The sequence below is a fragment of the Bos mutus genome, chromosome X (genome assembly GCF_027580195.1).
Source record: "Bos mutus isolate GX-2022 chromosome X, NWIPB_WYAK_1.1, whole genome shotgun sequence".
Lineage (NCBI taxonomy): Eukaryota > Metazoa > Chordata > Mammalia > Artiodactyla > Bovidae > Bos > Bos mutus.
In genome coordinates, this window is record NC_091646.1 from 118,586,308 (window position 1) to 118,612,145 (window position 25,838).

Here is a 25,838-nt window from a genome sequence, read left to right on the forward strand (position 1 = left end):
AGTTTCAGCTTTAGCATCATTCCTTCCAAAGAAATCCCAGGGCTGATCTCCTTCAGAATGGACTGGTTGGATCTCCTTGCAGTCCAAGGGCCTCTCAAGAGTCTTCTCCAACACCACAGTTCAAAAGCATCAATTCTTCGGTGCTCAGCTTTCTTCACAGTCCAATTCTCACATCCATACATGACCACTGGAAAAACTATAACCTTGACTAGATGGACCTTTGTTGGCAAAGTAATGTCTCTGCTTTTGAATATGCTATCTAGGTTGTTCATAACTTTCCTTCCAAGGAATAAGCATCTTTTAATTTCATGGCTGCAATCACCATCTACAGTGATTTTAGTTAAAGATTACTCATAGTTAAAATTTATGAACAATGTGTAAAATTAGAGCTACTACAAATAATGAAGAATGAAGGAAAACAACTTTGTATACAAAGTAAGGAAAGAAAATCAGATTTAAAAAATCAGTACAGGTTTATTCCATTTGCTCATAAAAAACAACTCCATAAAATATTTAAATTAAAAAAAAGAGCAAATAGTTTTCAGTAAGTGTTTGCATATTTTTTCTACATACTTTTCTTTCTACAAAGTAGAATTGAGATATTCTTAATTTTGTCACAGTCACATAGCCTTTAATTCTGTCAACACAGTTTCTATCCATTGTCCATAAGGCCCCTGAATATCTGGCATAAGGAAATTAAACTCATTGTCTAAACTCGAGCATATAAATCCCTTCCAAGTGCCAAATTGCTCATTCATTATGAGACTGGCTCTTCCATTTTCTTGCTAAGGGTGTAGAGGTGTGTTCTACATCCTGAAAATAATAGACTACGTTTGCATGGCATGGATACAAGCAATAGTTACTGCACAAGTGAATAGGACACAAAACTACCTGAGCTGGTGGATTAGTGTGTTGCAGGGAAGAGGAGCTGGTGGCTGGTTTTATCTTTCCCTCTAACTCTTTGACACTCAACAGCACAGGATTTGTTAAACTATTCTGCCTGTGCATTTTTTCACTTTGATTCAAAGAAAGGAAAACTGACATTGCTGTCTCTCACATTGATTGGAAGAAATCAATGATAGTGAAGATTTTGTTGATTCTAGGAGTATGAAACATCAAAGTAATCTTTATTATGAGGCCTGAACTTGGAATTTTTAAAAACTGAAGTATAGTTGATCTACAGCGGGATGTATTTTTATTTGAGGAGTATGTGAGGAATATAGGATGTAGTTTTGTTAAGGAGAAAGAGTAATGTCTAAAATAAACGTTTTTTTTTTTTTTCAGAATAAAAAAGGAAAAAGAAGAAGACAAAACCTAAATGGATATAGAAAGATGCAAAAGGTTTGTGGAAAAGAAATTTTATGTTGTGAGGTTACAGCCGGCTAAATTGAATAGATTTATACAAGGATTTTTAAAATAAAAAACTAGAGTTTAATTTTCTCTCTGTTAAAATCACAAAATTTCTTAGATTATTGGCCTGTTTTTAATAAAATATTATAAAAGGTTTTTCTTTACCTTTAATGTAACCTGCCTAGGAAACAGGGATTCTCTGTCATGGGAAATATTTCCCTTATTCCAAATTGTCTTTGTCAGATCTTTGATTAATTAGGAAAACAGAGTCTTTTCAGTTTTAAAAGCTAAGGTTTTTTGTTTGTTTGTTTGTTTATTTTGTTTTTGTTTTTTATAGCTACTTAACTTTGTATATTTGCCTTTGAAATCTTTTAGTTGTCACTTTGGTGAATGGATAACTAAGTATTATTTCATAGTGACTTATGCTCCTATTTGATGAGCTATTTCTAATCTTTTGACATTTTTAACAAACTTCCCCAAATCAAATTCTGAACGAAGTCTTTTTGACTGCAAACTAACTTTGGGATTTTCTGGAGGGCCCTTGAAGATCACAAAAGATTTGCTCTTTCTCCTTATGAAAGAGAAATCTCAGTTTATTTAGGCTTACTTGATATTAACTTCTATAGGAAACATTGTCAAATAAAAAGTAATGTTCTTCTTAGATTATATTTACATAGTATATATTATTAATATGTGTTCTAGAAATTATATAAAATTCCAAAAAATCTGATATGTCTTGGTATAATGTGATCAGTCAAAATTCTAGTCATTATTTTATAATGTATGCATAAAATAATAGTTTGCTTCTCAATTGCATCACTTTTTGGTGGCCTCTCACCAGATTGTTAACCATGCTGGTTTTTAAGTCTTCTGTCACTCATAGCTATTGTTTTTCCTCTTGATTTCTCTCTGAAAGCATTTATAATCAGCTACCAGCAACCCCACTTCCAAGGAGCGGTGGCTGCGCGGGTGCCGGAGGGCTACTCCACGTTCAAGGTCAGGAGGGGCAGCCCTGAGGAGATACCCCTCGTCCAAGGTAAGGAGCATTGGCTGTGCTTTGCTGGAGCAGCCATGAAGAGATACCCCACGACCAAGGTAAGAGAAACCCAAGTAAGATGGTAGGTGTTGCGAGAGGGCATCAGAGGGCAGACACACTGAAACCATACTCACAGAAAACTAGCCAATCTAATTACAGGGACCACAGCCTTGTCTAACTCAATGAAACTAAGCCATGCCATGTGGGGCCACCCAAGATGGACGGGTCATGGTGGAGAGGTCTGACGGAATGTGGTCCACTGGAGAAGGGAATGGCAAACCACTTCAGTATTCTTGCCTTGAGAACCCCATGAACAGTATGAACAGGATACTGAAAGAGGAACTCCCCAGGTTGGTAGGTGCCCAATATGCTACTTGAGATAGTGGAGAAATAACCGCAGAAAGAATGAAGAGATGGGGCCAAAGCAAAAACAATACCCAGTTGTGGATGTGACTGGTGATAGAAGCAAGGTCCGATGCTATAAAGAGAAATATTGCATAGGAACCTGGAATGTTAGGTCCATGAATCAAGGCAAATTGGAAGTGGTCAAACAGGACATGGCAAGAGTGAACGTCGACATTCTAGGAATCAGCGAACTAAAATGGACTGGAAGGGGTGAATTTAACTCAGATTACCATTATATCTACTACTGTGGGCAGGAATCCCTTAGAAGAAATGGAGTAGCCATCATGGTCAACAAAAGAGTCCGAAATGCAGTACTTGGATGCAATCTCGAAAACGACAGAATGATCTCTGTTCATTTCCAAGGCAAACCATTCAATATCATGGTGATCCAAGCCTATGCCCCAACCAGTAATGCTGAAGAAGCTGAAGTTGAACAGTTCTATGAAGACCTACAAGACCTTTTAAAACACTCAAAAAAGATGTCCTTTTCATTATAGGGGACTGGAATGCAAAAGTAGGAAGTCAAGAAACACCTGGAGTAACAGGCAAATTTGGCCTTGGAATACGGAATGAAGCAGGGCAAAGGCTAATAGAGTTTTGCCAAGAGAATGCACTGGTCATAGCAAACACCCTCTTCCAACAACACAAGAGAATACTCTACATATGGACATCACCAGATGGTCAACACCGAAATCAGATTGATTATATTCTTTGCAGCCAAAGATGGAGAAGCTCTATACAGTCAGCAAAAACAAGACCAGGAGCTGACTGTGGCTCAGATCATGAACTCCTTATTGCCAAATTCAGACTTAAATTGAAGAAACTAGGGAAAACCACTAGACCATTCAGGTATGACCTAAATCAAATCCCTTATGATTATACAGTGGAAGTGAGAAATAGATTTAAAGGACTAGATCTGATAGACATAGTGCCTGATGAACTATGGAGGGAGGTTCGTGACATTGTACAGGAGACAGGGATCAAGACCATCCCCATGGAAAAGAAATGCAAAAAAGCAAAATGGCTGTCTGAGGAAGCCTTACAAATAGCTGTGAAATGAAGAGAAGTGAAAAGCAAAGGAGAAAAGGAAAGATATAAGCATCTAAATGCAGAGTTCCAAAGAATAGCAAGGAGAGATAAGAAAGCCTTCCTCAGCGATCAATGCAAAAAAATAGAGGAAAACAACAGAATGGGAAAGACTAGAGATCTCTTCAAGAAAATCAGAGATACCAAAGGAACATTTCATGTGAAGATGGGCTCAATAAAGGACAGAAATGGTATAGACCTAACAGAAGCAGATAATATATCCCCTGGTGGCTCAGAGGGTAAAGCGTCTGCCTGCAATGCGGGAGACCCGGGTTCAATCCCTCAGTCAGGAAGATTCCCTGGAGAAGGAAATGGCAACCCACTCCAGTATTGTTTCCTGCAGAATCCCATGGATGGAGGAGCCTGGTAGGCTACAGTCCACGGGGTCGCAAAGAGTTGGACACAACTGAGCGACTTCACTTTCTAACAGAAGCAGAAGATATTAAGAAAAGGTGGCAAGAATACACAGAAGAACTGTACCAAAAAGATCTTCATGACCCAGATAATCATGATGGTGTGATCACTCACCTAGAGCCAGATATCCTGGAATGTGAAGTCAAGTGTTCTTGGAAAGCATCACTATGAACAAAGCTAGTGGAGGTGATGAAATTCCAGTTGAACTATTTCAAATCCTAAAAGATGATGCTGTGAAAGTGCTGCACTCAATATGCCAGCAAATTTGGAAAACTCAGCAGTGGCCACAGGACTGGAAAAGGTCAGTTTTCATTCCAATCCCAAAGAAACGCAATGCCAAAGAATGCTCAAACTACTGCACAATTGCACTCATCTCACACACTAGTAAAGTAATGCTCAAAATTCTCCAATCCAGGCTTCAGCAATATGTGAACTGTGAACTTCCTGATGTTCAAGCTTGTTTTAGAAAAGGCAGAGGAACCAGAGATCAAATTGCCAACATCCGCTGGATCATGGAAAAAGCAAGAGAGTTCCAGAAAAACATCTATTTCTGCTTTATTGACTATGCCAAAGCCTTTGACTGTGTGGATCACCAGAAACTGTGGGAAATTCTGAAAGAGATGGGAATACCAGAACACCTGACCTGCCTCTTGAGAAATGTGTATGTAGGTCAGGAAGCAACAGTTAGAACTGGACATGGAACAACAGGCTGGTTCCAAATAGGAAAAGGAGTATGTCAAGGCTGTATATTGTCACCCTGCTTATTTAACTTATATGCAGAGTACATCATGAGAAATGCTGGGCTGGAAGAAGCACAAGCTGGAATTAAGATTGCTGGGAGAAATATCAATAACCTCAGATATGCAGATGACACCACCCTTATGGCAGAAAGTGAAGAGGAACTAAAGAGCCTCTTGATGAAAGTGAAAGAGGAGAGTGAAAAAATTGGCTTAAAGCTCCACATTCAGAAAACGAAGATCATGGCATCCAGTCTCATCACTTCATGGGAAATAGATGGGGAAACATTGGAAACAGTGTCAGGCTTTATGTTTTTGGGCTGCAAAATCACTGAAGATGGTGACTGCAGCCATGAAATTAAAAGATGCTTATTCCTTGGAAGGAAAGTTATGAACAACCTAGATAGCATATTCAAAAGCAGAGACATTACTTTGCCAACAAAGGTCCGCCTAGTCAAGGCTATGGTTTTTCCTGTGGTCATGTATGGATGTGAGAGTTGGACTGTGAAGAAGGCTGAGCACTGAAGAATTGATGCTTTTGAACTGTGGTGTTGGAGAAGAATGTTGAGAGTCCCTTGGACTGCAAGGAGATCCAACCAGTCTATTCTAAAGGAGATCAGCCCTGGGTGTTCTTTGGAAGGAATGATGCTAAAGCTGAAACTCCAGTACTTTGGCCACCTCATGCGAAGAGTTGACTCATTGGAAAAGATTCTGATGCCTGGAGGTATTGGGGGCAGGAGGAGAAGGGGACGACAGAGGATGAGATGGCTGGATGGCATCACCGACTCGATGGATGTGAGTTTGAGTGAACTCGGAGTTGGTGATTGACAGGGAGGCCTGGTGTGCTGAGATTCATGGAGTTGCAAAGAGTCAGACATGACTGAGCAACTGAACTGAACTGAACTGAACTGTACCTACAGCACCACCTCCTGAGCTAAAATACAAAATACCCTTATGTTCACCCTGTCTTAAGTAATAATGAGGATATATGATTGCTAATACATCATGTTGTGTCTATGTAAAAAAATTTTAGATAGATTGTCTCAGAAAGCTAAAGGTTGAAGTTGGTTAAAATCCATTTGAATTTAGTTGGTTAAATCTTAGCTCTTTGGAATCTCTGCCCTGGAGAGTTTGAAAAATTCTTGGCTGTTATGGGTTTTAAATGCCTTTAGCAGCCTCTCATATACCAAATGATATCCATCAGGATTAGACAACTTGAAGAACTCCCTGATATGACTTCCCTGGTCTGTGATGATGCAGCTGTTGGTAACAGCAGCTACGTGACTCTCTGTCCTGATGACTCAACTATTGCAGACAATGAATGTGTGATGCTTCAGCCTGGCTGCATCAACAGTGGTCACTAGGAACAGTGCTAAACTAGTTGGTCTCACTCTGTACTTGCTGAGATAAGGACCAAAAAGGGGGGAGCTGCTAAACGTAAGTACAGAATGGAGACTAGACTTGTGGACTCCCCGAGCTGACAAAACCACAGAAGCCATGGAAGCCAAACTGAGTCTAGCTTTTTTCATGAACATAAGCACAACTCAACTTAGGTTATTTCTTATAAATGCTTCTTACCATTGTAACAAAACTAGTCATCTCCCTAAAAGTGGTATGAAATAAAAACTTCTAAGCAGTCACTACCATCTTTAACCCCAGTGTAATAACCAGTGACTGTAAATGTTAATACCCTTCTCTTTTTCACTTTCCCATGAGCTTCATATCAGTCTTTGAATTTGGAAGCTCCCAGTTTGACAACTGTTTTTATATACACAGCAAAGTCTTACTAAATACTGTTTTATCGATTTGGTGGTTTTAGTTATGCTGTTTTTTTTTTAACATTTATTTATTTGGCTACACCAGGTCTTAGTTGCAGCATTCAGGATCTTCAGTCTTCCTTGTGGCATGTGAACTCTTAATTGCGGCTTGCAGGATCTAGTTCCCTGACTGGGGTTGGAACCTGGTCCCCCTGCATTGCCAGCATGGAGTCTTAGCAACAGGACCACTAGGGAAGTCCGTACATGTGCTGTATTTGACAGTATCTGTATCTATGTCTTGATCTATACCTATACCTCCTCAGAAATACATATGTATCTCCTTAGGGAATTTTTAAGGGAACTGCTAGGGACAGGGTGACGGAGATGGAGGAGCCTGAACAATACACAAGGAGTGAGTAATTGTGGGTTATGGTAGGAACTGGAGTCAAGGAAGAAATGGCCCCATTGAAGAGCCTTTTTAGGAGTAAAATAGGGATCTTTCCTCTCTCCAGGCATGGTTTTTGCATCTCCACAGATGAGGCCAAATGCAAAGCCATATGTGGTGACCTGTGCAGTGTGCTAATGAGTTACTTATTTAAACATACCAAAGCAAGCTAACAATCCCATAAAGATCACACATAAAGATAAACTGCTAGAATACCGTCACTGTTTCTGAAGATAAAGTCAGCTAATACTAATGGCACCATCCTGTGTTTGTGTGGCCCCATCTCCAAATAGCACAAGATACACATTTATACTGGAAAAAATGTTGTGTAAATTCAAACAGCATGATTTTTAGTATCTCTAAAATATACAAATCCTCATTGTAAAGGCAGTTTTGAAAGCTTGCCGGCGCTCTGAAGCATGAACTTTTGCAGTGATAGTGCAGTATGTTTACAGCTTTGTTCCCTCTATGTCATGCATCTGGTGCAGCTGTAATTGTATTGGAAGTACTTGTTGATTTTCCTTGGGCTGAGGAATGGCAGGGTTGGTGCCTCCACTGGCCCAGTTGAATGGACTGCTTTGGGGTCTGAAGGGAGGCTCTATTTCCCAGCTGGAATGGTAGCAGTTGAGGTGATGTGAAAAAATGATGCAAAGTTGGTATGCAAGAGAATGGAGATAAATAGGATACAGAGGGAGAAATGAATGGAAGAGAACTGACTTTGTTGGAGAAAGTGGGTGAAGTGGCTGGGAGGGTGGGCATGACAAGGTGAAAATGATAGAAGATTAGGTATGGGTAGGAGAGATGCCCATTGTAATTTTACCTTTTAAGTTCTATTTTATTGAAAGACATCTTTATTGAAGATGACACTCTGAAATGAAGATGTCCTAGCCTAAAGAGACCCTCTGATCCCGTGTCACTAATAGTATGCCGTGTTTTACATGTTTGCCATTTTTAAGCAAGAGGATACTGTTAGAGGGAAAGAGCATTGTTGAAGACATAAACCTTTCAACACTTGGATTTGATGAACAGTAGTAAAAGTGGAGAAGGCAATGGCACCCCACTCCAGTACTCTTGCCTGGAGAATCCCATGGACGGAGGAGCCTGGTAGGCTGCAGTCCATGGGGTTGCGAAGGGTCAGACACGACTGAGTGACTTCACTTTCACTTTTCACTTTCATGCATTGGAGAAGGAAATGGCAACCCACTCCAGTGTTTTTGCCTGGAGAATCCCAGGGATGGCGTAGTCTGGTGGGCTGCCATCTCTGGGGTTGCACAGAGACGGACATGACTGAAGTGACTTAGCAGCAGCAGCAGCAGCAGTAAAAGTGGAGCTCAGGAAAGGTAAGAAAAGTGATAAAAACTACCACCATTTTGAAATTGCCTAGCCTGAGTTTTACTTCTGCTGGAGCTGCTGCTGCTGCTGTTTACTTGCTCAGTTGTGACCCCATGGACTGTAGCCCGTCAGACTCCTCTGTCCATGGGATTTCCCAGGCAAGAATACTGGAGTAGGTGGTCATTTCCTCCTTCAAGGGATCTTCCCAACCCAGGGATCAAACCCACATCTCCTGCTTGGCAGACAGGTTCTTTACTACTGGGCTACTTGGGAAGCCCAGGTGGAGAATAACAGGAAACAAAAATGTGGGGTAGAACATCTGTTACTTCAGTGATTCTCACCACTACACAACTATTGCCCGTTTCCTGGCCTTGTTTTATGACCACTTTGCCTTCTATCGCTGCTACCCAAAATCTGGTATGGCATATACCAAATGTACACCTCCCCCCGCCCCCCGACCCTGCCACACACACACACACACACACACACACACAGATATCAGGGTTGCTGAGCTGTTTTAAGAATTTTACACAGGCTGCCAATTGAGAGAATTGTAGACATATGGATGAATGCTGGACTGGCTGGGTTTTAACAGGGGTTCCCTGAGGTTAGAACTAAGGTAAGTGGGCTAAACGATGATGATATGATTTTTTTTGTTCTTTAAATAATATCTGCAGTGAGACATCTATGGGGTTGATTGCTCTGTACTCCTTTTCTAAGGAGAGCTCCATATCCCCATTTGAATGGCTACTTATGAAGATAGCCATATGAGTAGATTGTGATGTGTCCACAGGCCTGGGTGAGGAGGTTCCTGTTAAGTCAAATGGGCTAATCATGTGACCTTGCCCTGCTGCCGCAGTTGACCAGCTCAGGGGTGTGTACCTAATCCCACCTGGGTCTACCTCTTTCAGGACTTTTTGTATTTGGGCTACAGATTTTTGGGATCAGTCTCCAAGCATGTGGATGTGGCTGTGATTGTAAAATGTAAAATTCAGGAGCTGCTTTGACCATGTGGAGGACACCATTATATAGGGAAAAACGAACGAAGCCTGTGCACAAAGTAAAGCAAAGATAAGTGATGGAGAAAAAGCATCTTCATGGCATCAAGTCACTGGGTCTAGCTGTTCCAGCCCAAAATGACACTATTTATACACTGAATCACCGATGCTCAGTGGTAAAAAATCCATTTGCTAATGAAGGAGACTTGGGTTTGATCCCTGGGTCAGGAAGATCCCCTGGAGAAGGAAATGGCAATCCACTCCAGTATTCTTGCCTGGGAAATCTCATGAACAGAGAAGTCTGGTGGGCTGCAGTCCATGGGGTTGCAGAGTCAGACACAACTGAATGACTAAACAACAATACACTGATTACAGGCTGATGAGAATGTGTCTGGCTGGAAAGTGACTCAATTGCACAAAATTATAAGCTATGCCTACCTATCATTATACCATCTATGTAACCTAAAAAATTCTCTTGCACTTAATTTTTCTCCCTGAACCTACTGTTGCCTCAAGCAAAAGTTCAAGTAAAAACCAACAAGAAAGTGTAATTCGATAAAATATTTATTGCACCAAGTTAGGTATGGTAGAGTACAAAGAAGTATTGTTACCAAACCAAACCTGGGTCTGGTCACCTGACTCCTGGTAAAGCCAATCTACTGATACCGGGTTGTGGTGAAGGAAAGTATAGTGTTTATTGCAAGGTGCCCAAAGTGGTCTTTAAAGCCCATATTATAGGTGACATTGTAGGTGCCTGATCAGTGTGTGGACGTTCTTCTGATTGGTTGGCAGTGAGGCAACGGTGGTATTTTGGGAGTTAACCATCATCAGCCTTCTGGTTCCAACTGATCTGGGGTCTAAGTGCTTGTAATCAACATTCAGGTGGGGGTTTTAGTATCTGCAAAAAAACAAAAAATCAAGGCTATGGCTCAGGGTTTTATCTGTCACTCTTGTGCTATGTGCTAAGTTGTTTCAGTTGTGTCTGACTCTCTGTGACCCCATGGATGGTAGCCTGGCAGGCTCTTCTGTCCTTGGGATTCTCTAGGCAAGAATACTGGAGTGGGTTGCCATGCCCTCCTCCAGGGGATCTCCCCAACCAAGGGATCGAGCCGCACCTCTTACGTCTCCTGCATTGGCAGGCGGGTTCTTTATCACTAGTGCCACCTGGGAAACCCCAATAGCTCTTGAGGAGTAACTAAAAGTCCTTGACTTTGCTTTATGGCTAAATTAATATTATTTTGTCTTGCTTGACTGTTTTCCTTTGCTTCTGTATTTTCTCACTTCTCCAGTTAAATTTGCTCCATGGAACTTGGGGCAGAGCTATGAGGCTAAAGCTTTTCTACAAATGAGAGGCAGGGGACATGGTGGGGGTGGGGGTAATAGGTCCCTGGGAAGGCCCTATAGGGTCCTGCTCTGTTTCAGTAGAACTGTCATAAAGCAAAACAAAACCAACACTGGAAAGGTATGGACAATATGAACAAAAAGAAAGTCGAGATCCCTGCAGGCCAAAAGGAGAGTGGTATTTCAGGAGTTAACCATCATCTGGATGTGGGACTGATAAAAGCAGGGAAAGTTAGGTGGAGAGGAAAGAGGAAGCCAAAGACCATGGGCCATCTGTAATTCATAAACTGATTTTTAAAAAAGAGCCAGCTTAATTAAAACTGACTAATTTTTAGTAAGCATGGGGTATCAGAAAAAGCATACAATATCTACCCTGCCTTACAGGAAATTACCATCTTCAAGGACAAAGAAAGACGTGCGTATATTTTGGAAAGATCCCTCTTATTTCCTTCTTTTCTTTCTTCCTTTGACCTCTTTATCACATTTGAAACGATGCAGTTTGCTAACTTGCTTGATGATTATAAGGTAAGCCTCCAAAGGGCAGGGAGTTTTGTCTATTTTGCTGCATCTTCAGAATCTACAGAGTCCTGCACACTGCAAACAGCTGTATAAGAATTCGTTGATTGAATTGAAGAATCACAGCCTAGGGTAACATCGTCTTAACTTTCTGGCCTTGAATCTCTCTGGGCGGGCCAAGATCGCCCACTGCCAAACGCTAGGGGGCAGACCGAGATTAGAAAAGGAACAATTTTTTCCCCCGGAGGGCAGAGTTCTCAACCTTTGCTAACGTTAGCATGACCTGGGTCACCTTTAGACATACTGCACCAGGATGATGATGATGTTGTACAGTCGCCAAGTCGTGTCCAACTCTACCTCTGACTAAATCAGCATCTCCAGAGGGTGGGGCCCTGAGTGGGATAACGGAGACAAGCTCCAAGGATGCGGCTGAACCTAGCCTCTGCGTCACACTCCGGTGCCGCCGGGTGCATTTTATCCACAGTACTTGTGATAGGCCAGTGTCGTAGTTAGCAACACTCCCGCTGCTGCTGATTGAGCGGGAACCTGGGGGGAGACGGATTACAGCTTCTCGCCAATGAGTGGGGCTGCAGGCTCAGCGTGGGCCCGCCCCTGGGCAACGAGGCCCCGCCCTTGGACCGCGAGACTCCGCTCCCGGACTGCGTAGCCCCGCCCCCAGCCCCATTCCGCGGCCGTGGTACAAGGGTGCGGTCTGGGTGAGGTCGGATCTGGCGCCCGAGCGCTCTCTTCGTCTTCGCGCTTTACATTGCTTCGACTTCTCTCCACCGACCGGTGCGTGAGGCCCGGCTCTGTGGTCACGCGTGCAGCGGCGGCCAAGCGCGATGAGGCGAGCAGCGCTGCGGTAGGTAGCCGGGCGCCTGGTGGGGCGCGGACCCAGGGGCGCCCACTCCCTGCCTCGGCGCTGCTAGCGGGCCCGGGCGGAAGGAGCGGGCCGCAGCAGGCGGAACTAATGCCGGGGGCTTATGGGCAGAAAATAGGGTCGGGTAGGGAAAGACACTAACGTACCGTGACCCCGCCAGCCTCTGCACTGCACCTCCCGCCTGCGCGTCTTCTGGCCGTAGTTTGATGATAAAAGTGAAGCGACACTTGAAGTGAGGAAGTTGGGTGTTCCTGACATTCCTTTTTCTTTGCTCGTCTGGGGTGTAGTGTGGAGTTAGCCTTTTGTCAGAAGGCTAGAGTTTAGGAGTGCATATTACTTTTATCACCCTCTATGCTTCTTTGCAGAGCATGTTTATGGTTAAGTGCTTGACAGACTTGGACTCTGACTTGAGTGTGTTGTAATGTGGGTAGAGATTGCAGGGTACCTTCCGGCCTCTCAGGACCTCAGAACTGTGTGACTAGGTCCCTTGGTGCTGATTGAATTTTACTTTTACTGAACAGCAAGACCCTTAAGGCCAGGTGGGGGAGTGGCTTTGATTGGGCCACTTGGACAAGGAGGTTGATCTGAATCACAGTATTTTAAGTCTAGGGGCCCATGGGGGTGTCAAAAGGGAGTGGTCTGTGAACCATCTGAAATAATATATATCATTGTGTATATCAATAAAATATATCCCCCCACCCCAGCTACTAGGCATGAGGGGCCACAGGTTTCATCAGATTATCAGTAGGGACAACATGAAATTGTAGTGAAAAGTTACAATACACTGAATATTCACTGGAGAATAGAAATTTGTTATACTGATACACGATTAGTATAATCAATGATTTTTAGAAAGAGCATTCACATTAGGCCTTCGTTGTGCTACAGGGATGTATTTCCACATTTTTTATGGCAGTGTGCAAAGAGCAGGGTTGCAGGACCAGGACCACAGTTTTCCAAATAAATTGACCCAAGTGTTTCTCTGTATTTATCAACTCCTTTCTTTACTATCTCCATTTGATACTCTATTCAGAGATGGTCCATTATAGTGCCTGGCTTATTCCCAAACTTCTGGTCATTTTTGACCTTTAGGGGAGACTCTGAAGAAGCATGCCTTTCTGGAATAGCTCATGTTTTTTTGAGGACTTGTCAATGTAGTAGGCATGCTCCTCCCAGGTTAACGTGTGTTAACTTCTCTATTTTACATATGAGGAAACTAAAGCTCAGAGAGGTTAGGTAACTTGCTCAGGGTCACTCAGCTAACAAGCAGCATGGTCAGGGTCTTAACCTCTGTATACTACACTGCTCTTCACTCAGGCAGAATGAGATAGTTTTCCTCAGTCTGCAGAAAATGCTGCTTCTTAAGGAACAAGACAGAATGCTTGTATAAATGTGTATTTACCCAAATATGTGAGATGAGTTGTATAGCTCCTGTTAGTTCGTGATTAGTATTTGAAGTATTTACCCACTCAGAGTCAGATCTCGTTTCTTATATTGTGATCATCTACTCCATCTATTATTATTCCCAGTTAATGTATTGAGGGCATGATTTTTTGCTCTTCCAGCTAATAGTGGCAATGGAAGATTTTTAGCTTTTTCCAGTGTGCTTTTTAAAACCCAATATATTCAGTTGCAGAATAGTAGTTTCTGAGACCACATGCTCTATTTCCTTCAGTGAGGGATTTGAACCTACAGAGTATACAGAAAGTGAAATAGTGAAAAAGTTCAGCTCATATTCTGAGAAAACGCAAATTAGAAGGTCAAGAATAAGAAGATTGAAATATTAATCCACATATAAAAATACAGAAATGGAAAATTTATTGGGAAAAGATAAACCAAAACTGTGTAAGATAGAGTCTTGTTAGCTGTGTAATTGGAGAATAAACACAAAACCAAAACCTGAACCCTTTAGGAAGCATTCTGGTCTTAGTGGATGAGCAGGGAGCATATCAGAGACAGTGTGATGTCTGGCTGGCTAAGGAGTTAATTTAGCCACTGAGCATGTGCTCCTTTCTGTATTCTTTGCAGTTAGAGTAGTTGACTTGGTGAAAGGACCAGGATTTGTTCTAGTAGCACATGACTGAAAACTACATGGAGATTTTACCAGATATTTTTAGTCAGAGACCCTTTGTGAATGCTGTAATTCAGAAGAGAAATCTATAGTAAATTTGGACTCTAAAGAAAATAAGTTAGTTATTACTGAACCTGGCGTTGCTGCTGCTAAGTCACTTCAGTCATGTCCGACTCTGTGCGACCCCATAGACGGCAGCCCACCAGGCTCCTCCGTCCCTGGGATTTTCCAGGCAAGAGTACTGGAGTGGGGTGCCATTAGGTAGTAAGAATTTACTAGTCACTTGAGCTGGAATTAATAGCAATATCTGGGGTTCTTGACGTTTTCAGTGCCTTGCCTTAGTCCACTGGGCTCTCAACAGATCAGTCTGTCAGTCCCTGATACTATGTGTGTGTTATCCCTGATAGCAGAGTGTGTGGTTAGGAGTCAAAACTTATGTACTAGCCAAAATCAAGTTAAACAGCTTGTTTTGGGGGAACAGGTTAAGCATATTTGGGTGAATACCTTGGATTTTATTCCATTGGGGAGTAGGAAATTTCTGCCTAAGTACATTAAATACTCTCTTTGAGTAACCCTGGAAAGGGTTCATTCTGTTTTCAAAGCTGATTGACTTTTAATTGGGTTTAGTTTATTTATTGAGGAAGTATGGTATGACAATAACAAAATAAATATTCTTCGTTTACTCAGCTGTTTACCGGATAGATTCTGGGCTTCTGAAGGTAATAAGTTAGAACCATGAAACCTGGTTGATATCTTTTATTTATTTATTTTGTAGATTGTTAACCTAATTTTATTACTCTCACTGGAGAGATGGTTTATGGTGTAGCCTCATAAGCAAATATGCATACACTTGAGAAACTAGTGCAGACACTGTAAAGACAGTATTTACTAAGAGTGTGCAATGGCAAAGTGCTCCAGAGGAGGCACAGGTCTTTGGGATTGTGAGGAAAGAAGCCATGGAACCTTCTCTAAGTGTGTTTCTTCTTGTTTTATAGGCTTTGTACCCTGAGCAAGGGGCTGCTTGCTCCCAGCAGAGGACTGACTCAAGAATCTCAGAACCCGGAGAATGTCTTCCACATCCGTGAAGGCAAGCATGAGTACTTACCTTTTAGGCCCATATAGGGGAAAAAAAAACAAAACCCTGTTTTATTTGAGAGGCATGTAGATAGACAGTTAGGGCAAATGATGCATAGTAAAGGTTGCTTTTTCATAAGATTCTCATTTATAAAATGACCAGGATAGCTTTGGATAGAAATCACATTCAGAACTTGACCTTTGGTTCCTGCAAGCCTTAGGGACTGAGCTTTTAGTTAAATGATTTTTACATCCTCTGTGTAGGTACTGTGAAGGCATGGAAAAAAGATGTAATTCATGAGCAAGAGACAGGCCCTTCCGTTGTACCAACTAAAGACTCCTAGTCTGTAGTTTTGTTAGAGGTATCTTATTAATCTATGGTTAATCGAAGTTAGTTTCAGTTACTAATACGATATGCAAACTATGGATGTCTGTGTCAGTGTAGGAATATTCATTATAATGAAAATTATGGCTTCTTTAAAGGATCCAAATATATATATGTGTGTATATATATATATATATACAAAATTTAAAATTTGCTTTGTTTTCTTGGCCCTCAGCAGCTGCCTCTCTTCTTAAACTCATTATAAACTAATAATAATCATTTTTTATCACTGAGCATCAGTAATCTGTATACTATTTGGGATACTTTCTGTCCATTCTTTTATTTAAAGGACTTGGGAGGAAAAAAAAGTCAGAAATAAGACTAATTTACTCATGGATATTTTTGGCACAGTACTCTATGGTTTAATTGTAATTAGAGTTTGGACCTAATTTATGGTATATAACAGTTGGGTTTTTTTGGCCACACTGTGTGGCTTGCGGGATCTTAGTCGCCTGACCAGAGATTGAACTCAGGCCCCAGCAATGAAAGTACAAAGTTCTAACCACTGGACCACCAAGAAATTTGCTATAACAGTTGTTTGATAGAAAAATCAACCACTTTTTCATGAAAAGTAAAATGCATGTTCATCTAACCGTATTTGGTTTTGATCACTTAGTTTTTGAAGGAACAAGGATTGCTGTAGGTAATTTTCTGTAACCGGAATGTATATTTAAAATGCTAGATAACAATGCATGAACTCAAAACATTATTTAAAATCCTATAGATTTGTTTTTTAATGTTGACTAACTACTGTTTAATCTTAATTTATTTCCGCTTTATCCATATAGCATATTCACCTATACATGTGAATCACGATGTGTGTGTGGTAATTGGTATCAACTCTTTTTTTTAAGTGCTTAAATTTTTTTTGCAATAATTTATTCTTGCAATTTGGGGCAATGGGCATTAACTAAACTTAAATTGCTTTCTTTGCCTTTCCTTTATTGCTTCATTTTCCTTGCCTCAATTTTTCTAACATTTAGGGTAATATAAATGTATGAGAAATCGATTAGAGTGAGACTCAAATTTTGATAAAAGTCCTACTGCCTATAAGAAGATAGGCTGGGATTCTGTTCATAATATCTTCATCATAAAGGGACTCCAACTGAAGCTGATACACAGCCTCATCTGATGAATAATTGGAGTTACCCTTTTCTGCTTATTTATAAGGAAAAAAGTTTGTTTTTTTCTGTATCATTTTATGCAAAACCCAAACTTTTTGGCCAGCCCAAAAAATCCCAGTGATTGACACAGGATATTCTTTTCTGCACTAAAGGAGAAGGAAATGGCAACCCACTCCAGTATTCTTGCCTAGAGAATCCCGTGGACAGAGGAGCCTGGTGGGCTGCTGTCCATAGGGTCGCACAGAGTCGAACACGACTGAAGTGACTTAGCAGCAGCAGCAGCACTAAGGAAACAGTAATTGTTTCAAGTTTTGGGGACGCAGAGGCCTGATCCCTTCCCTGAGCTGTTTGTTTATGGCATTAAATGGAAATTCATAGCTCTTTGAAGATTTTGAATGCATGACTCACTTTTTGGAGTTCTGGAGCTCATTACCGTAATCCAGTTCTCACATTCTTAGTTTCATGGAATGACTCTTTATTTTTGTTTCAGTTCGAGATAAGTTGCGGGAGATAGTAGGAGCATCCACAAACTGGAGGTATGCACTCTGTTCATTCGTTCTTCTATCCCTGGAGTGGTATGCCAGGCTTATTTAGGCTCAGTTGATGCTCCCATTGTAGGAATGGGGGAAACCCATTGTTAAGAAATGGATTGAGAGGTTTTTTCACCTGGGGGAGAAGATCAACATTCCAGCATACTCATCAGTTGATGCTTTGTTGTCGTAAAATCATGTAATTTATATGTACTCTACATTTTTCAAAGTGCATTCAGGTATATTACCTGACTGATTGTCAGTGAAACTTAGGACATGCCTATGACGTATGTTTCTGTTCATTTTTTGCATTTGATGAGACTGAAACTCAGACATTGAACGATCGAGTACTGGGGTTTGGAACTTGAACCCAAGTTTCCTGGTTCATCTGTTTCATGAAGCATGACTCCTTTATTGCTTCTTATGAGTTCATAATTAACCAGGTCTTCCATACAATCTTTATCTCTCAGTATTTCCTTATTGTAAAATAGGGTAGTATCCCTCTTGGTGAACAGAATTTTGAGGCTAAAATGAGATAAACAGAAAGCACAGTAATAATAATCTATTGTTGGTATAAAAATTACCTGATGACTTCTTTTTATCTCATTGTATGAAAAATTTCAATTTACTTAAAAGTGGAAAAAATGAATACCTTTTGTTCCCACCATCTGAATTGGGTACTTAGGAACATTTTTCCAAATTTGCCAATTTACATATACAAGTCCCTGGTGGCTCAGATGGTAAAGCATCTGCAATGTGGGAGACCTGGGTTTGATCCCTGGGTCGGGAGGATCCCCTGGAGAAGGAAATGGCAATCCACTCCAGCACTCTTGCCTGGAAAATCCCATGGACGGAGGAGCCTGATAGGCTACAGTCCATGGGGTCGCAAAGAGTCGATCACGACTGAGCGACTTCACTTTCACTTTCACTTACATATACTGGCTATATAGGTTCATGACACTTCAGCTCCAGTTATGTTCCAGTACATCTCTAATAAATAAATATATTTTCCTACGTAACAAGCAGTTATAAATCTCCAATAAGTAAGATGTTCTCTCATGTGGTGAAATTGACAGTCATTCCCTAATAGTATGTTATTCATCCATATTCAGCATTCCTCCATTGTTCCCCACATATTTTTTTATAACTTTTAATAAAAATCAAGATCCAGTAAACAATTGCATGCTTATGACTCTCTTGTCTCCCCTAGTGTAGAATAATTACCCCTGCCTCCTTTTTTATCCCTATGAGTTTAACTTTAAAGAGGCCAAGCCATTTGTCTTGTTGAATGTTCCATATTCTGGATTTACCTGGTTCCATTTGTAGGCTTCACCTTTCTGGCAGTTATACTTCATAAGCAAGCTTAGAAAGACAGCTTAATGAATGATACTGTGAATATTTTAGTTCCCTATCCCCTTGTGTCTCTCTCCTCTTCCACCTTAATCGTCTCTTCTTTTTCTTCCCTTTCTGTCTCCTTTTCATATTATCTTCCTCTTTACCTTTTGGTGTGCCTTCCAAACTTCTTTTGGATATACTCCATTTTTCCTCCTCTGTCTCTCTTTACTGAAATTGAAGGCAGAGAGAGAGAGAGAGAGCTGGGGCACAGAAAAAACGAGACTTGTCCAGGTGAGAAATGGGAATGTGGAGTTCAGTGGCCATGTTGTTCTTTAGTGCATTTACATATATATTAAAAAATATATATTTTTATTATGTCCATTTCTGTATTTTTAGTTTGATTTCCAAGATTCTATTCTTTCAATACACTTTTTGATGAGGGTGAATGTATCGTTCATTTGGATATATCTGTATCACTTATAAGTGTATTTTGCTTATCTACTAGGCTGAGAAATTTCAAAAGACATTTTTAATTTCACCAAGTGGCAGGTGGGAAGGGAGGGAAGGAAAAGGAGATGAGGTAGGTCCAGACCTGCTCTTTCCTCCTTTCATGGTGTCTGACTGGCCTGTATAGCACTGAAGTTGTGGGAGAGCAGGTTCCTGTGTTTCATGAAGCTTGTATCCTTTCTTCTCAGAGACCATGTGAAAGCAATGGAGGAAAGAAAACTACTTCATAGTTTCCTGGCTAAGTCACAAAAAGGACTGCCTCCTAGGACCATGAAAGACAGTTACATTGAAGTTTTCTTGCCTTTGGGCAGTCAGCCTGAATTACGAGAGAAATATTTGACTGTTCAAAACACCGTAAGGTAACACAGCGCTATTTTTGCTTGTGCCATTTGTTTTTATTTCCTTTCTTTGTTATAACTTTGAGATCCGTTCACTTATCTAAAATGTGTGATTCTCTGATTTTTAATATATTCAGAGAATTGTACAACCATCACCATAATAAATTTTAGTAGATATTTATCACCTCATGATGTATTATTTTTTTTAAAGGGTGATCATCATGATTTTCATTTCATTACAGTTTTCTTTATTTTACAGGTTTGGCAGGATTCTTGAGGATCTTGACAGCCTAGGAGGTACTGATATTTTAATATTTTTGAATAGGGACTTATATCAATACATTGATGCCTATGGCTGGAAAAGGTCTTTTTATTCTTTAACTTGCACAGATGAAGATATTCTAAAAGAGCAGAAAAAGAATGGCATCTACTAATTCTGAATTGTCATAATTATTTTATTTAATTAACCGAAAAGTGGCAGAGTACAAGGAGTTGTTCTTCCCTGAATCATGTGAGAGTATGATGATGACACGATGCACATCAACCCCAGCTATTTTCACATGTGTTTCCTACAAACAAGGACATTCTCCTTCATTAACTACAAGATAACCCTCAAAATCAAGAAATTAACACTGACATTTAGACAGTCTAATCCTCAGACCCCATTCAACTTTGGCCAGAGGTCCTTTATAGCAGGAGGATCCACTTCTGAATCACGTATTGTGTTTAGTTGTTGTATCACAGACAGTTCGTCAGTCTTTCCCTGACTTTCATGACCTTGATCCTCTTGAAGGTTATGCGCCAGTTCTTTTGTGGAATTTCTTTTAATTTGGATTTGTTTGACGCGTCCCCAAGATTAGATATGGGACATGCATGTTTGACTGGAGTGACGTAGAAGGGATGCTGTGTTTCTGTTGCATCTTAGCAGGTAGAGCATAATTCTAATTTGTCCTATTCCTGTGATGTTATCTTTGATTCCTTGGTGAAGGTGGTGTCTGCCAGGTTTCTTTGCTGTAAAGTTACTCTTTTCCCCTTTTAAATTAATAAGTACCTTGTTGGGACTTGTGAAAATCCCATTCCTCATCAGACTTTTATCAATTATTTTAAACTCAGTAGGGACTCAGGGATTCCTATGTTACTGAATGGAGTAGAATGTATTTCTATCATCTGTTTTGATGTTCAAATTGTCCCGGGACTGTTTCAGTCCCTTCATGCTGACTTCTATGGTTTTTTCTGTTTTTATTTATTTATTTTTTTTCTTGGATGTGTCCCCATCATTCTCTGAGAACTTCCTCACTTTTTGGCACAAGATCTTCTAGGCTCATTTCTACTTTTTGTGTTCCAGTCCTGGAATCAGCCAAATCTCTGAGGAGCCCTGGATCTTTTTAATGGAGAAACCAAGATCTGGGTGCTGGAGTGGTCATCGTTGCTGGGGTATCACTATTCCAATGCCCTTTTAGTATGTGAGCTGGGGAATATATGCACATACATGTTCATTTCCATTTATACCTGCCTGCCAATCTATCTCTTTCCTTCTTTCCATCTGTTTATATCTCTGTCTGTTGGAACCTTGGGTTCATACTGATAGTCCCAATTCTAATCTAGCCACAGGTTCATTCTTTATTCCTCCCTTTTCACATTTGTAATTCCCTTCTCCAGCTGGTTCCATTATCCAGAATATAATTACTTATTTGATCAGTTCCCCTGTATGTAGCCAGTTTCATGTGACTGCCACCTCAAAATCCTCCTGGATGCTCCCCTCACCTTGCTGGGGTGCTGCTCTGTACCAGGTGACCCTCTGCAGGTCACCGTCCTCATTGTGCTTGGGCTGCAGCTTGCTGGGCCATGGCTCTCATTGCCTCACTGTGTGTCCTCCTGACCCCATGTGGGCTTCAGCACTCGATCTGGGATTTGGGGCTGTGCTGCTTGCTCCTACTGAATGGCCTTTGGACTGAACTGTTGGGAAAGCATTTAAAGAAAGGCTCTGTTAATCTTTAAAATAGAGACGTAAATCCATTGTTGGTCTTACACCTAGCTACGTTTTTCTTGAAATTAATAAACTTGCTTAAAAATTCATAAGTTAGTTAATGTTAGTCACTCAGTTGTGTGACTCTGTGTGACACTGCCAGGGACAGTAGCCCGTCCATGGAATTCTCCAGGCAAGAATACTAGAGTGGGTTGCTATTTCCTTTTCCAGAGGATCTTCTTGACCCAGGGATCAAACCCATGTCTCCTCTGTCTCCTGCATTGCAGGCGAGTTCTTTACCACTAGTGCCACCTGGGAAGCCCTAAAAATTCTTACTGGCTCTTAAAAAAAGATCTTTCTGTCTCTCTCTCACGTGCGCGCGCGCGCACACACACACACACACACACTGACTTGACTTTGGTTTACTTAGGTGTCCCTAAATAAATGGGCTTCCCTGGTGGCTCAGATGATGAAGAATCTGCCTGCAGTGTCTGCCAGTGAAGGAGACACTGGTTTGATACCTGGGTTGGAGAATTCCGTGGACGGAGGAATCTGGTGGGCTACAGTCCAGGGGGTCACAAAGAGTTGGACATGACTGAGTGACTAACACTTAGCTTAAATACACAAACTCCCCTGCCACTATGCTGTTTTTCTTCATCACCTCATGTAGATGGCTAGTCCCTTTCCCTTGTTCATTTGATACTGTTCCATCCCTTTTTTCAAGAAACTCGCCTTTTATCACATACACTTTCTCCCTCGTATCTCAGGCCTTTGCTCAACTTCACTTTTCCCTCAGTTTCTAAACATATTCAAGGCTCTTGAGTCTTACAATGAAAAATAGGTAAAATCCCCTTCCCTTATAGCACTCTGCAGTTTTCTTTCCCTCTCACTTGAGAGCTAACTCTGTTCTGGCTTCTGCTCCTCTGTGTCATTGAGCTGATTATGCCAAGCAGTCTGTTGCTGCCTTACTGCGTGATCTCACAGGTGCTTCTTAGCATACATGACCCCTTTGCAGCTCCTGACAATGTCGAACTCAGCTGTGGGCATTGGCGATATCTCCTCCCACCTCTCAGGCTGCTACTTCCCAGTCTCCTTTGTAGCTTCCTCTTTCTCTGTTGATCCTTTAAATGTTGCTGATCTCCAGGGTGTTGTCTTCTGCCCCTTTTTGTTGTTGATAGATGCACCTTCTTTATAAATCTCGAATCCCAGTGCTTCAGTTGTTTTCAGTATTGTTGAGTTGTTCAGTCGTGTTTGACCCCATGGATACCAGGCTTCCCTGTCCTTTACCATCTCGCGGAGTTTGCTCAAACTCATGTCCATTGAGTCAGTGATGCCATCCAACCATCTCATCCTCTGTTGTCCCCTTCTCCTCCTATATTAGCTGTATTTATTTCACTAAAATGTACTTAAATAAAAACCAGTATAAAGAGGCACAAACATGAGAACAGGAAAAATTCACCATGAAAATATAAAAATTGCAAACCTGCTTGCACGTAGTAATAGTCTTAGTTCAAAATGGATTGCTAAATTTGACTGCTTTAAATTGAAAAACTCCCATATGACCAAAGATACTATAATAACAACAAAAACCCTAGCACATTTCTGCAGGAAAGAATAACCAAAAAGAAGAATGAAGAAAATAATAAACTATATAAAAGGGTTACTACAAATGAATAAGAAAAAGATAAAGAAGCCAACCAAAAATGGGGGCTTCCCTGGTGGCTCAGTGATAAGGAATCCACCTGCCAGTGCAGGGGACACAGGTTTAATCCCTGGTCTAAGACGATCCCACATCCCACAGAGCAACTAAGCCCGTGTACCACAACTGCTGAGCCCACGTGCCGCAGTGACTGAAGCCCACTTGCCTGGAGCCTGTGCTCCACAAAAGAAGCTCTGTTGTCCTCTTCTCCTTTGGCCTTCAATCTTTCCCAGCCTCAGGTCTCTTTGCATCAGGTGGCCAAAGTACTGGAGCTTCAGTATCAGTCCTCCCAATGAATATTCAGGGTTGATTTCCTTTAGGATTGACTGGTTTGATCTTCTTGCTGTCCAAGGGACTCTCAAGAGTCTTCTCCAACACCATGGTTCAAAGCATCAATTCTAGTATGGGAGCTATATAAGGTACATTTCCTGGCCTGCTCTTGTGAGTTGCAGACCAGTTTGTCCTCCTGCCTTTTGGCCATCTTCATTTGGATCTGCCATGGACTTCCTGAATTCAGTGTGTTGAAAATAGTCCACTCTGCTCTCCCTGTGTATATCTTTTTTCTCAGTGAATGGTACATTGTCTTCACTCATGCAAGTTAGATACCTGAGTTAATTTAAGTCTTGTCAAACCTGCCTTCTTCTTAGCTCTTGGATCTTTTCTCTTGTCTTCATTTCCACTAATGTGCCATAGGTCAGACACTTACAGTTTCCTTTCTGGGTACCATTAAGGTTTGTAAATGGTGTTTCTTGCCTTTCGCTCCTCATCCCCCTCCCAGTACATCCTTTAGCAGGTGCATGGGTGGAAGAGTTTATTGTTACTCAACAGATACTGAGCACAGACCCAGTCCTGAGGGTTGATGATACAAATTTGAATGAATCATAGGGTAGGCAGGGATGCTATTGAAGAAGTACAGTACAATTTTAAATGAGTTGATATTTGTAAGGTACATAGAGTCATGCTTGGCACCTGTACATACTTGTTAAAATATGGGAAGCATACATATCACCACAGGGTAGTGTAGGAGCCGAGGGTATTATGGGGAAGGAGGGAGAGCTCTAAGCCAAATAATAGTTTCATGATTCAGGAAGAGTCAAGAGGAAAACAGGTAGGTGAGTCCTTGTCTTTTATTTCTCTTTTTGAAGATGTTTGATGTTTTCAGACTCATGTGTTGGGGGCTTTTTCTGACTTAGGCACCATACCTTGGTTGAAGATAATAAGCCACCTGGTAGACCTGGGCTTTGGGCTTCAGTTTCCTCATCAGAGCTAAAATTCAACGGACAGATTAGAGGATTTCTAGATCTCATTAATGTATCAAAATCTTTGGTTCTAGGGTATGACCACTAGTGGGATATGGGGAATTGGGTCTTCAAAACCAGATAAGACTGTTTATGAGTTTCAAGGAGTGAATTGTAAACATTAAAAAATAATTTTGCTTTTTCCTTTATTTGGTTCTCTTCTGTTTTCCTACAGTTCTTATTTGCTACATGCACAACAAAATTCACTCAGCTAAGATGTCTCCTTTATCGATAGTTACAGCCCTGGTGGACAAGATTGGTAAGTGATATTATTTTCTTGGCATACTTAGAATTTTTAGTAATTATAAAATATCGATATTAGAGGAAATATTTTCCTTTTATGGAGAAATTTTTATGTATATATATGTATATGCATATGAAAATGTCAGCTATGTACCAACATGTTTTTTATAATTATCTTCGAGTGGAAGGGTTTTGCATGATTCTGGTTTCACTTTTTATATTCTTTGCATTGCCTTATTTTTCAGAAAGACATACACATGTCTTCAGTATGTCAAAAAGGAATCATATTTTTAGTTTTCAAGACAAAAAAGAAATATAATGAAATTTATGAAAATTTCCAATGAAATATGTCGATTTACAGCACAGAAAAGTTGGAGTATGGTTTATGCTCAGGTTGGTTTTCTGTTTTGTAGATATGTGTAAGAAGAATTTGAGCCCAGAACAGGACATCAAGTTCAGTGGCCATGTCAGTTGGGTTGGGAAGACATCCATGGAAGTCAAGATGCACATGTTCCAGGTGTGTCTGTGCCGAAATCTGCCCCCTTTTTCTAATACAGCCAGCTAGTCTCAGTGAAAGAAAAGCTTGCTTACCTATCTATCCATAGACAGGTGTATAGTTTTATAAGTTTTCCACTTATAGAAGAGCAATTCAAGTTCATGTCATACAGATGGTGTATTAGTATCCTCCTGGACAAAGACTGACAGATTATTTGGTGTTTATGCTTAATGTTTATTATTTTTAAATCATATATAGCTCCATGTTAAGGTACTTGTTTCTGGTTTTACCCTACAGAATTTCACAACAGTCTGAGTTCTGTTAAACATAAATGGAATTGGTCACTGTTAGTTTCTTAGGGCTGCTGTAGAAAAGTACCACAAACCAGATGGCTTAAAACAACAGAAATTAATTGTTTTACAATTGCGAGGCTGGAAATCCAAAATTAAGGTCTCAGCAGGACCATGCTCCCTCT

General features: G+C 40.9%; 1 protein-coding gene and 1 long non-coding RNA gene across 2 annotated transcripts in view; both read left to right on the forward strand.

Moving 5' to 3' along the window:
* Positions 1-7,959, forward strand: part of LOC138986446 (uncharacterized) — a 35,236-nt gene extending 27,277 nt beyond the window's left edge. The window contains exons 3-4 of the long non-coding RNA XR_011463288.1: positions 1,285-1,341; positions 2,267-7,959. This is a non-coding gene — a long non-coding RNA (uncharacterized lncRNA). The remainder of the gene's footprint in view (positions 1-1,284; positions 1,342-2,266) is intronic.
* Positions 7,960-12,048: 4,089 nt separating this feature from the next.
* ACOT9 (acyl-CoA thioesterase 9) overlaps positions 12,049-25,838 on the forward strand; it is a 29,275-nt gene continuing 15,485 nt past the window's right edge. Inside the window, exons 1-7 of the mRNA XM_005904037.3 lie at positions 12,049-12,279; positions 15,364-15,455; positions 17,442-17,487; positions 19,512-19,682; positions 19,921-19,958; positions 24,800-24,883; positions 25,281-25,384. Coding sequence (XP_005904099.1) covers positions 12,260-12,279; positions 15,364-15,455; positions 17,442-17,487; positions 19,512-19,682; positions 19,921-19,958; positions 24,800-24,883; positions 25,281-25,384 — 555 coding nt within the window. The 5' untranslated portion in view covers positions 12,049-12,259. The remainder of the gene's footprint in view (positions 12,280-15,363; positions 15,456-17,441; positions 17,488-19,511; positions 19,683-19,920; positions 19,959-24,799; positions 24,884-25,280; positions 25,385-25,838) is intronic.